Source organism: Xenopus laevis, chromosome 1L, assembly GCF_017654675.1.
Source record: "Xenopus laevis strain J_2021 chromosome 1L, Xenopus_laevis_v10.1, whole genome shotgun sequence".
NCBI classification, from domain to species: domain Eukaryota; kingdom Metazoa; phylum Chordata; class Amphibia; order Anura; family Pipidae; genus Xenopus; species Xenopus laevis.
Window position 1 is genome coordinate 172,545,708 of NC_054371.1, and position 12,710 is coordinate 172,558,417.

General features: G+C 41.3%; 1 protein-coding gene across 3 annotated transcripts in view; it reads right to left on the reverse strand.

Annotated features, from left to right (window-relative positions):
- glt1d1.L (glycosyltransferase 1 domain containing 1 L homeolog) overlaps positions 1 to 12,710 on the reverse strand; it is a 71,987-nt gene that overhangs the window by 23,934 nt on the left and 35,343 nt on the right. For all 3 annotated transcript variants that reach the window (NM_001092581.1, XM_018245480.2, XM_018245483.2), the window contains 1 exon segment: positions 12,538 to 12,587. In NM_001092581.1, coding sequence (NP_001086050.1) covers positions 12,538 to 12,587 — 50 coding nt within the window.

Here is a 12,710-nt window from a genome sequence, read left to right on the forward strand (position 1 = left end):
GTTGTTAACTATATCTATCTAGTTCTCATTCCAGGCACACTCAGGCTGTGGATCTTTATTTTATTTTTTGAGGTGTTAGCAGCTACAGGGACCAGCAAAATGTCAGATCAATTGAATTATCAATGCTATCAATTTACTAAGGGATGAATCTCAAAGACTGCACATGGGGCCTTACTGAAATGAGTGGAAAAGTCTTCAAGAAATGAATAAGGTAAATGAAGGGCAGAAGTTATACAGTATCACTTTCATATAAACTACAGCACAAATGAATGCATCTCAGTAAATTAAGTCATAAAAGTATTTTTCAAAAAAGTATTTACTTTTGGCTAAAACCATCTAGAGAGGGAACTCTTCATCCACTGGTACTTTAATTCTAGGAATTGCTCCAAGCGGTAGAGACGAACAGATGCAAGCACAGCTTAGACAAAGATTATTTTATTTTGCAAAATATTCTGGCCCATAAAAGTTTGATATTTGAAAATACAATACAATCTTTGCAATCTAATCTGTATCGTTTGGAATCTGTCGTTTGCATGGTCTGAGCAGGGGTCAGTAGCCCTATAACAGTAATTCTCCATGCCTTAAAAGTTGTCCATAGGATGTTTCTAGTCATATTTCAGTACCAGTGACACTTTATGGTGTCAATCACAGTAAAATTTAAATTCTTTCAATTGAGGTTCTACTGTGTAGACTTTATATAGTAATGGGTTATAATCTGCCTTGTGTCATTACTTTTACATATACTGTTAGTTCCTAAAATCAGGTACCCACAAGCAGCCCAGAGCATGCACTTTGAATCAGCACAAAAGAATATGGGGAGCTACTGGGGATGACATTGGAGACATAGATCTTCGCTGCTTAAGGGCTGTAGTGCTGGTTAAAAATCTCCAGAACTAAAGAGTAGCATTTATAGCCTAATTCTGTGAGCTTTTAAATCCAAAAAGCTGCAAAACCCAAATGTTCCCTATGGTGTATTTCAACAACATCAAGTCAAGCACAGGCATTGTGAAAGATATATTTGTAACAGGTTTCTTAAAAGGTTTATAGCCAAGTAAATATATAACCCTTCTTTATGTGCTAATAAAAGGATGTTCCAAAATGACCGTACACAGAGGTATGTCTTCAAGGCTGTATATTTTGAAATCACTATCCAGAACAACAAAAAGTGATATAGAACGAGCTTTTGTGTGTGCACAGCTACCATTCAAAGGAAATGTATAAATAGATGATACAAACGCATGAAGTGATTGTTTAAAATGTAAACATGTTATTCTGATTACAAGCAGTAAGAGAAGTTTATCATCTTGCAAATGTCTTACACACCACTTCACTTTTTAAATCTTTTTGTGTAGTAAGGTGTAAAGAAAGAAAATCAAATAGAAAATTGGATAGTCAGAAGTTTATAAAAGAAACATGTACTGAAAAATTGGCCTGGTCTGAATAAATGATCAGGCAGAAAAATCATATATTCTTTTCTCTGTTTGCAAAAAAATTACTAATGGACTGCAAAGTGTATCACAGTTTGAATTAAATATGATAGATTGCTGAATCAAACAGAACATTTTGACTTTACATACCGCTGTAGCTTCAAGGAAAGAACTGGTTTAAACTGTCAGAGCCAAAAGAATACTCAGCACTTTTGGTTAACAATATAATAAATGCCTCTGGCATGTGTAATATTATGGTTCATTTACAAGGGAAGTGTTGGGGAAGTTGGTGGTCAAATACAGGATGGAAAGGAAAGGAGTATGAAAAATGTGAAACAGTATTTTCTACTAGATAGGAAATACTTTTAGCTGAAAACTGCCATTGCCAAGATGGATGAGCTGTTACCCAGGTGAAAACTCAATGGAAAGAAGGTTGAGTCAGGAGGGAATTGCATATCCATAGATAAATTAAGGAGAACCTGTTACCCAGACATAAAAAGCTGTATAATAAAATTCCTTTTCAAATTAAACATGAAATCCAAATTCTCTCTTTTTATTAAAGCATTCATAGGTGATGTAAACTCATTTAAAATTTTAAGCTGTCAATCAAATATTGCCTGCCCTCCTCTATGCCTTAGGCAGGCAATTACTTTCACTTTCTATACAGCACTTACTAGATGTCACTGCTCTCCCTTCATCCCCCCCTCTCTATTCACCATTTAATTGTGTAATCAGGGCATGGGGATAGACATCAGGTCCCACATTTTGATGCACAAACACAATTTTGAGATGATGCAAGGCTTGCCTTAATAACAGTGTCCACTGTCTCATTGCTATATTTATGTTCCCAGACTGAAGGAAACAAGGTTAAAATAATTTATATAGTGTAATTAAAGTTAATTTTGCTCTACTAACATGATAAAATAGGATTTGGAAATTTTTTTTTTGCGTGACAGGTCCCCTTTAAGGGAATGGTAGGCCAGACAGGAAATGAAAATAGTTGAGCAGATATGAATGATTTCCAAGAATGTTGTGTCAGGGTAGAAAAAGCAAATGCTAAAAGAAAGGCGAAAAAAGGGGAGTGTTAAAAATTTGCTTTTTTAATGAGTGACAGGTTTGGACGTGAATTATTTTTATTATTCATGTAATTTGTTGGAGTAGACAATTACATATTAGATTTATGGTTTTTAGTAATATTTTATAACTAAAACCGAAAAAAAATTAGTTTTTTTCTCAATTTGAGTTACCAAAATATGCACAATTATTTTTCTGAAACCCCAAATAGGCAGAATTTATTAAAGAAAAAGACTGCAAAATTTCTATAAATAAGAAGCTCCTAGTGTAACCAAAATGTAATTAATTTGAAGTATACATGTTCTTGTTGATGAGTGTTTGTCTACTCATTGCAGTACAATATATGGTTAGTTCCAGCGATATGCTGTTTTTTTTTTTTTTTTTTAATTATTCTTTATTTTCCAAATTTTAAGAGGGAAAGGGGTACAGAAGGCAAACATGTAAGGGGAGGGAAAGGGGGAGAAGAAGTACTAAAAATACACATCATAATATATATACATATGACAAGTTATGACAGCATATTTTGTCCATAAACATTTAAGACATTTTTATATAATATCAGGTATCTCCTTATACTGTTGCATTTTAGTATATAACATCTAATGTGATATTTTTTACTAGCTGGTATGTTTGGTAATACTATGTACATCTATCTTTTAGGAAGGAAAGCCAAGGTTTACCAAGTTTACCAGTACATTTTGTTGGATTTGTGTAGTATGTGTGTTATCTCTTCCATTTTTCTGGTTTCTTCTACTAGTTGTTGCCACTCCATATGTGATGGAGAGCAAAGGAGATATTTTCTTCCAGTGTCTCGGGATTAGAGATCTAGCTGCATTTAGCAGGTGCAAGGTAAGTGTGTCAGACAGTACACTTTTTCTATTATTATGTTAAGCAGGATTAGTGGAATTTTGTTTTCCTTAATTGTAATTTGTGTGATTCCGGCTATATCCTGTAATATCTTGCCTCAGTAGTCTTTCAGGAGAGGGCATTTGTACCAAATATGGGCGTGTGTGCCTTTGTGCAATATGCTTTAAATTTATATACAGTATTTACAAAACTTCTTAGAACCAAGTCCCTGATTTGGGTGAGAAAAAAAAATCTACAGCTAAAAACAGCAGGTATATTGCAATGCATCATTTTTAGAAATACCCTTCAAAGAATACGATATTAAAAAAAAAACACTTTTGGAATCTGCATATTTTTTAAAAATATTTTCTTTGTTTTCATGATACTAGCAGACTTCTACAGTAAATATGAATTCTATGAGCAGTTGTGCTTGGCTGTGCTTGCTGACCAATGGGCTAGCAGTCAAGCAATTGAGGCAGGATAGTAATGTAAAATTCCTAATCTAATATTATAAAGGCTAAGTTAATATAAAATGAATAGAAACTGCAAAAGTTCTTACACACTTTTAGGAGGTTTTAATGCACATTTAAATCCTTGACCTTTTTTTGAAGCGTGCCATATGATATGAAATAATATGGATCTACGAATGTAATATCAATAATACATTGATGATACTATCAAGCTTACCAATATGAATGAAAAAACAGTCTGCAATTCTTTCCAGTCTTCAAAATGTCATAATAGTCTCTAGACCAAGATTGTACTAAGATCATTAATATCAGTGACCTTCTATTTTCTCACTTGTAAAAAGGCATACAACCCTTTCTTCAAACTATCAAGAGCATCCATAAAACAGTTTCAGCTAGAGAATTCCACAACTTCACAGCTCTCTCTCTGTAAAGAAAACCCTTTTCACACATTTTCACATCAGTTAAAACCTTTATTTTTTTTCTTTTAATTTCAAGAGATGCCATTATATACTCTGAAAAGGTGGACAGTGAACAAAGCTTCAGAGAGTTTATTTTATGATTCCCTTATTTCTACATTGAGATCAGTATAAACAGAGTCAGCTGGCTAGCCTTTCTTCGTAATAGATCTTTCATACCCTTTTGGCTTAGCCAGTCTTCCCTGGACTCTATTTCAATAATGATCCTTTTGAGTACTAAAACAAAAAACTAAATCTAGATGGGTCCCTAACAATGCATTGTAAAATGGAAGAATGCTCCTCTCCTTCCCTGAATCTATATATGCCAGTCTGAGACAAACAAACCTTCTTTAAATATTAGAAGTACATACCAGATAAGGAGGAATCCAATAAAAGAATGACCTGGCTAAAAGCAAACTAAACTTTCTAAGTACATATATTTGCTTTCTCAGAGTTCTCTTTAACAATAATATTTGCACTTTTACATGTACCTACACCTTTGTACTGCTGGTATTCTTAAAGAAACAGTAACATCAAAAAATGTGTTTTATGTGCAATAAAATATATTGTTACTGTGTACATGTTTACTTCACAAATACATATAACAGTAAATACGAACAATTATATCTAGTCTTACCATTGGTCAACTAATAGGCAAGTAAACATTTGGTATGCAACTTATGCTATGTGGCACACTGAAATCATGGGGTTCCATAACCTGTATAAAAACACTTGGCCTTATGTACTTATATGGTTGAGGAACTAGAATATCCTTATATTTTACAAAACATTATTCATTAAATTCCAATCTTTAATTTTTTTTTTTAAAAGTTTTTATTTTCAGGTTTTCAACAGAAGAGAAAAAGAGAAGAAAAAGATAGAGAGAGAAGGGAGAAGAGAGGAAAGCGAAGGCAATGGGAGCAGGGCAAGTTAACATGTCTAGCAATCAGGAACAGCACAGTTCAACAATTTACATTTCACAGCAGAGTAACCGGGTTTTCTCCGTAGGCCAGCCACAAGCCCCATATGTTGGTAAACTTTTCCGGCCACGGGAGAGGTATGTCAGTTTCTGGTTAGACAGAGAGCTGTTAACTAGATTCAGCCAGAACGGTAGAGACGGAGGGGCAGTAGATTTCCAATTCAGTAGAATGGCTTTCTTTGCGAAGTAGAGAAGTTGGAGATAGCAGCTTTTGGAGCAGCGGTCCAGATCTAGGTCCTCAAATATGCCAAGTAGACAAACCAGTGGGGACACAATACGGGGCATGTCTACGGCTTCAGAGGAATAAAACACAATGTCCTTCCAAAATTTCTGAATGGTGGGACAATGCCAAAATACATGCATATATGAACCAACATCACCCCCACATCTAAAGCAAATATCGGATTACGCATTAGAGAACATTTTACTCAGCCTATAGGGAGTCAGATAGACCCGATTTAGGAACTTCATCTGAATGTACCGATCCCTCACAGGTATAGTAATCTCGGGGATCTGCCTGAGGCTGTCCTCCTACATGTCATCGGTCAGTTCAGGAATATCCCTCTTCCATTTACCCAGGACGGAAATTAGTGGATCAGGGGAGGCCAACCCTAGCAGTGTGTACGAACGGGAGAGAGGTTTGTTTAGGCCCTCTTTACGTAAATATTTTTCTATAGCAGTGTCTGACATGTTCAATGGTCTCTCAGGGAATTGGGAGCGAAAGGCGTGGGAAAGCTGGAGGTACCTGAAATACATACCCTGGGGCAGGCGAAATTCGTCCTTTAGTGCTTGGAATGACTTTAAGTCCCCTTCCCTTATTACATCCTGCAATTGTTTGACACCACATGCAGCCCAATGATAGACATCCGGAATAGTGAGAAACTGAGGAAGACAGCTGTTACCCCAGAGAGGCGTCCACTTGGACCATGTTGTTCGAGACCCATGTGCCAGTTTAAGTGCTTTTTGGTAAGCCGCCAGTACTGTTCGCATGGGAGTCGTGGTAGTGTGTCTTATAGAAGGTCCCCTATAAAGGAGGTGTGCTAGGGCTTCCAATGACCCCACAATGTTAGCTTCTAGGATTGTAGCGGTGTTGTCTCGACAGGGAACCAGCCACCAATGCGAGTATGTCAACTGGCCTGCGAGAAAATATAGCTTAAGGTTGGGAAGGGCTAGTCCTCCTCTAGCAACTGGGGCTTGTAGGGTTTTAAAACTTAATCGGGGGCGATCCCCAGCCCAGACAAGTCTCCTGATAAGCCTATCCACATATTTGAACCACTGGGATCTGGGTATAATGGGGGAGTTGTGGAGGGCATATAAAAATTTGGGGAGGAAAATCATTTTAAAGAGGTTCACTCTGCCAGGGAGGGTAAGGGGTAATTGCGTCCATACATCAATTTTGTTGGCCAGCGCCTTGGTTATTGGGGACAAGTTGGCCTCCTCAAAACCCTTGCAATCTTTCGTTATGGTGATCCCTAAATATTTAAAGGGCTGTACCACCCTGAGACGGCCAATGTTAGCAGCAAATTCAGCAGGGAGGGGATCTATAGGGAAAATCACAGACTTCTCTCGGTTGACCTTTAAGCCAGAAAACCTCCCAAAGTCATCAATGAGGTCTAATGCAGCAGTGAAGGCTCCTCTAGGATTAGCCAAGTACAATAACATGTCGTCTGCGTAAAGGGAGACCTTTTCCTCAAGTCTGCCTATTTGCAACCCAGTTACAGTCGGGGAGTCCCTAATCTGTATTGCAAGTGGCTCAATTGCAAGTGCAAAGAGCAGGGGTGAGAGGGGGCAGCCCTGCCTAGTTCCCCGTTCCAGCTGTATGGCGTCAGAGAGGTTGCCATTGACCATTACCCTAGCCTGAGGCTTTAGGTACAAAGCCTTCACCCAGGAGACGTAACGAGGACCTATACCGAAGTGTCGGAGGACTTCCCAAAGATAGGTCCAAGAGACCGTGTCAAATGCCTTCGCAGTATCAAGGGACACGACTAGCCTACTCCCTGTGTTGACATGGGGGGCATCAAGGTTATTAAAAAGGCGCCGGATGTTTATATCCGTGGCATTGTTTGGCATAAAACCTGTCTGGTCTGGGTGGACTATCCCCCTCACCACTCTCTTAAGCCTATTGGCCAGCACCTTAGCAAAGATCTTAACATCACAGTTTAGGAGCGAGATGGGGCGGTAAGAGTCACAAAGTTCCGGGGACTTGCCTTCTTTATGAATGAGGGTGACATGCGCCATATAGCACGTATCGGGGAGTGGGCACGTCTCAGAGGCGTTGTTCAGGATGGGCTGAAGCTGGGGGGTTAGGATTTGGACGTGCGCCTTGTACCACTCAGCTGGTAGGCCATCAGGCCCTGGGCACCGGCCGGACGGCATGGCCGCTATAGCTGCCCCTATCTCATCCTCCGTGATATCAGAATCTAGAAAGAGCCTCATGTCTATGGGGATGGATGGAAATTCTATTTTCCCCAGATATTCCGAAAGCAGTTGGCCAGGCAGAGGAGGAACGGCAGCATACATGCCCTGAAAGTACTCCCCAAATCTCTCGGTGACTTGGGCCTTATCAGTGAGAAGAACCCCAGATAGATCTCTGACTCCTGCAATCGCTAAGTGGGGGGTGGCATCTTTGGCCAGAATGGCGAGAAGTTTCCCATTTTTGTCTCCCTGGCTGAACCACGCCGCTGAATGGTATAATTCTTTTTGGGAGTATTTGTCTATGTGTATCAGGTCTACATCTCGTTGTGCAGCTGCCATAGCCTGTTTAGCTTCATCACTGGGGTTAGCGGCTAGAGCCTGTTCCGCCTCTCCTAACTTAACTTTAGCCACTGTCAGGTCCGCCTCAACCTCCCTTCTGGCTGCAGAGATCAGTGAGGTGTACTGGCCTCGAGTATGTGCCTTGCAGGCGTCCCAAACTGATTGGTCAGGGGCTGTGTGCACATTAATCTCCCAGTAACTTTGTAGCTGGGCAACATATCTATCTTTTACCCTAGGGTTGGAGATCCACTTTGTGGGAAGCCGCCAGGCGCGGGCATGGGCGGTCCCACCAGTCTCAATAGTCAGCAGTACAGGGGAATGGTCTGAACATACCCGGGTGCCAAAGTGAATATTCGAAACCATTGCCAGAAGGTCTGACGTGGTCAGAATGAGATCAATTCTAGATAGGACAGATGTAGCAACTGAGTAGCAGGTATATTATCGGAGGTGTGGATATTTCCACCTCCACACGTCCACATAGTGCGCGGAATCTAGCCAGTTACCAAATGCCTGGGAGTCATTGACACTTGGCTTTAGCCTATCCAGGCCAGGGTCGGGTACCATATTAAAGTCACCTCCCCAAATAGTAGGATAGGGTCCAAGGGTGGCCACTTTTTGGAGAATTTCATTAAGGAGAGTAGTGTCTGCGGGGGGGGGGGGGGATATATACAGTCACTAAAATGTACAGCAGGCAATTCAACCTGCATTTAACAATGACATATCTGCCCATCCGATCAGTGATCACCCGTTCTAACACAAAATTAAGGGATTTTCTAATTAAGACCGCCACACCTCTTGAGTAGGTGGAGTATTCCGAGTGATATACAGCCGCTACCCAGTTACGTTTCAAAGCTAGCACACGCTGACCTATAAGATGTGTTTCTTGAAGCAGGACTATGTCTGCTCCAGATTTCCGAAGCTGGCCCATCACTACAGAGCGTTTTATCTTATTATTTAGCCCCCGGGTATTCCAGGACAACACAGTGAATTTTACAGACATAATTTACTGTATAAAATAAACCAGCACCAGTGGGGGGTCCCCACCCGGGAGCCGCTACCCAAAGGCCCCGTAGCTTCTTGTAAAGTGTGGCAAGCAGCCATAGGTTTCAGGCCCAGGGCAGGTCGCCCCCACGGTGCGTGCACATCATAGCATTTACCTATAGAAGACCTAAGCATGACAATCATTACCTGCTCCCAGAAGAGTGAAAGAAGAGAGAAAAGAGAAAGCAAAGAAAAATACATACATATCACCCACATTAACCCCCCTCCCCGCATCCCCGCATCCCCCCCCAACTTGGGGATACCTGTATCCCATAACGAAAGAAAATTCCAACTCAGAACGTGGTCAAAGCAGTCTCTAGTCCTTCGTCAAACAAGGGCGTTGTAAATAGAGAAAAAGCCTCTAGGTGCTCTCATTATGACGGGCTCCATAGAAGCCGGGGTAAAGCAGAGTGACAGGCCGCAACGGCTGTATCGTGTGCTAGAAAGGGGAGGTAATAAACTAGGAGGCCTCCGGAACTCACAGCAGGCCGTTCAACTGGGATAGTATCCCATCCGGAAAGCAGGAGAATGGCGTAGCCCAGGGACCCGGGGTCAGTTTAGGTACAGCCTGCGGCGTGGATGCAGCAAGAGTTCAGAGCCTCCAGAGCGTTACTCATCCAGGTTCCAAAACTGCCAATAGTGCAGAAGGGGCTGACCGCACCAGGAGCCGCTGCCAGCGACAGCGTCACAACCCCATGCGGGGAAAATGGGGCCCGCAGGATACCACCGTGAGAGAGGGAAACCCTATGCATATCCGGATGAAAAGTAGGGGTAGAAAGACATGTGCAGCAGTGAGGCCTACGCAGCCATGTCGCAATGAAACGGGTACTCACGGATCTCTAGGCGGGCGGTTCCCACCGGGCCTGGCTTCCAGCCACTCTTGGGCACCCGCTGGGTGGTCAAAGAACAGGGATCTGTCACCCTCCAGCACTTTCAGCTTGGCCGGGAACAGCATTGCGTATTTGAGGCCCAGATCCCTCAGTTTCCTCTTGACTTCAATAAAGGAGCCTCTTTTCTTCTGCACTGCGGCGGAGAAGTCAGGGTACAGCGATATATGGGCCACCGAGTAATGGAGGGATTCCCTGTTCCAAGCCTCCCTTAGGGCTGCGTCCCGGTCCCTGTAATTCAGCAGCTTGATCAGGAAAGGGCGTGGTGGCGCTCCGGGTGGGCCAGGCCTAGTAGGGACACGGTGCGCCCTTTCCACCACAAAGTGCGCCGAGAAGGTAGCCGGGTCTAGGAGATCCCTGAGCCAGGCCTCCGCAAATTGTTCAGGGGTGGACCCTTCGCTCCGCTCCGGCAGACCCACCACTCTAACGTTAGACCTGCGCAGCCTGTTCTCCATATCATCAAGGCGGTCTGTGTTGGCCTGCACCTGGCGGCGCAGAAGCCTCAGATCCTCTGGTAGAGAGGCAGTGCGGTCCTCTAGATCACCGATTCTGTTTTCGGCCCTGCCGGTGCGCTCGCGGACATTTTGTAAATCCTGTTTAATCAGGGAGAGATCCACCCGCAGCTCTTCTATCTTGCAAGTAAAGGTGGTAGTCAAGGTAGTCTGACATTGCAAAATAGCCGACATTAGGTCGGACGGTGTAGGCGCTGGCTGCGGGTCAACTTCTAGTGCGTACGGCTGATCCAGTGAGGGTTGGTGGGCGGGACTTCGCGAGGGCCCACCGCCATCTTGGGCCTGCTGCAGCGCGAATTGTTCCAACTTGGAAGCGGCCTCTGAGCGCACCTTCTGGGTATTTTTCCCCATATCCTCGTCTGGGCAGTCCAAAGAGTGTTGGGGAAGAGAAAATGAGCCTCTTGCAGCTTTTCAGAGTAGCTTAGAGTAAAGTTCAGGATGTAGTGAGTGCAGAGCACCTAGCGCGCACGTCTTGCTAGGTTGCCATCCAGACCACGCCCCCCCCAATCTTTAATTTTTAAAAGAAAACTATTTTGTGCCAAAAGGGTTTCCTTCTCCTTTAAGAAGGGGTTGGATGGCTTTTTAGCAAGTGAAGGAATACAGGGTTATGGAAGATAGCTCAAGTTGATCCAGGGACTAGTCCGATTGCCATTTTGGAGTCAGGAAGGAATTGTTCCCCCTCTGAGGCAAATTGGAGAGGCTTCAGATGGGGTTTTTTGCCTTCCTCTGGACCAACTGGCAGACAAGCCGGTTAAAAAAAGTAAAAAGGTTGAACTTGATGGACATGTGTCTTTTTTTCAAACTAACTTACTATGTTACTATGTAACAGCAATTTGAGTTTATATCTGAGAAGCTGTACCATTCTGCATCTAGCGTAGAATGAGTTCATGCTGATACTATTTCTAATTTATTCTCAGGAGGCTAAAAATCACAAAAAGGCTGCATATTACCGATAAATTTATTGCTCCGGTCTGCACAGCATCATAGTAAGAGAAAAATCACTGGTGCCATGAGCAAGAGATCAGGGAACAGATTAAGTTAAAAATAACAAATTAATTGTTCGCCTGCTTACATTAAGGTGGTTATTTACTAAAAATAATTTTTTTCTGGTTCGGGCAAAAACTCAATTTTTGGCGAAAAAAAACCCCCAGAATATTTCGAGATTTATTATACCCCGATGCTGCAGAAGCCAGAATACGAAAATCCATCTACAACCTGTCGAGGTTATGTATAAGTCAATGACAGATGTCTCCATCCCAATTTGAAGAGATCATAGTTTGCATTGGGATTATCTTGATAATCTGCAAAATTCTGTGTTTTCGTGCAATAACCTGAAAAAATCAGAAAAGTCTGAAAAAAAAAAATCATATGATTCTGGTTTTCACTTGATCTTGAGTTTTTTCCAATCTGATTTTTTCGAGTTTAATGATAAATAAGGCAAAATTGTGGATGGGAATTTGGTTGAGCGTTTTTTATTAAAAAAATTAGATAAAATCGGATTTTACTAAATAACCCCCCAAATGTTTAGGGCTGTGTTTCTGAATAACTGTTATTTGTAAAATATTTGCAATGCCAACATCTACGACCAGATTTATCAAGATTCAAGTTTTTTTCTCAATTCACAACAAAAAATCTAAGAAATAAATATACTCTTTTTTAATAAAACTGCACTATCCATGTAAAAATATTTTTCAAAAGAATATTAAAGAAAAAAAAAATGCCAAACATTTGCATTTGTTTCTGTAGAAGTCAATGGGAATTGCATCCGAAGAGATATATTAGGTTTTATTCCCCCAGTTTATTGAAACAGTTAAGATTTTAAGTCTCATTGAAAATAAATCACGGTGGCTTTCATTTGTGTGTGACTTTTTTTCCCATGACAAAAAGCAACCGTGACTACTCTGTATTTTAATATGGTAGTGAGCGAAACTAGTCATTCTGAAAATGGATAAACCTGCCCCTAGTGTAGTTTATATACTGTAGCGTCAGTAGCATATTTACCTTACAGTTTGATCACCAATTTTACATGGTTTTCCTCCTTTGCATTTCAACTTAAATAATAAATAACCGTCAGTATTATTTCTAATCTTACCGTTGGTCCAATAATAGCCAAGTAAACATTTGGTTCCTTTTCATGCCACTCTGCAATAAAGGATAAGATATTTATCAGACTCAGTTTTAAGACATATTATTATTATAATTTTATTAAATAATGAATGTAGTTTGTATTTAAGGATCTTTAAAAAAAAAGTTAGGTTTACAGCT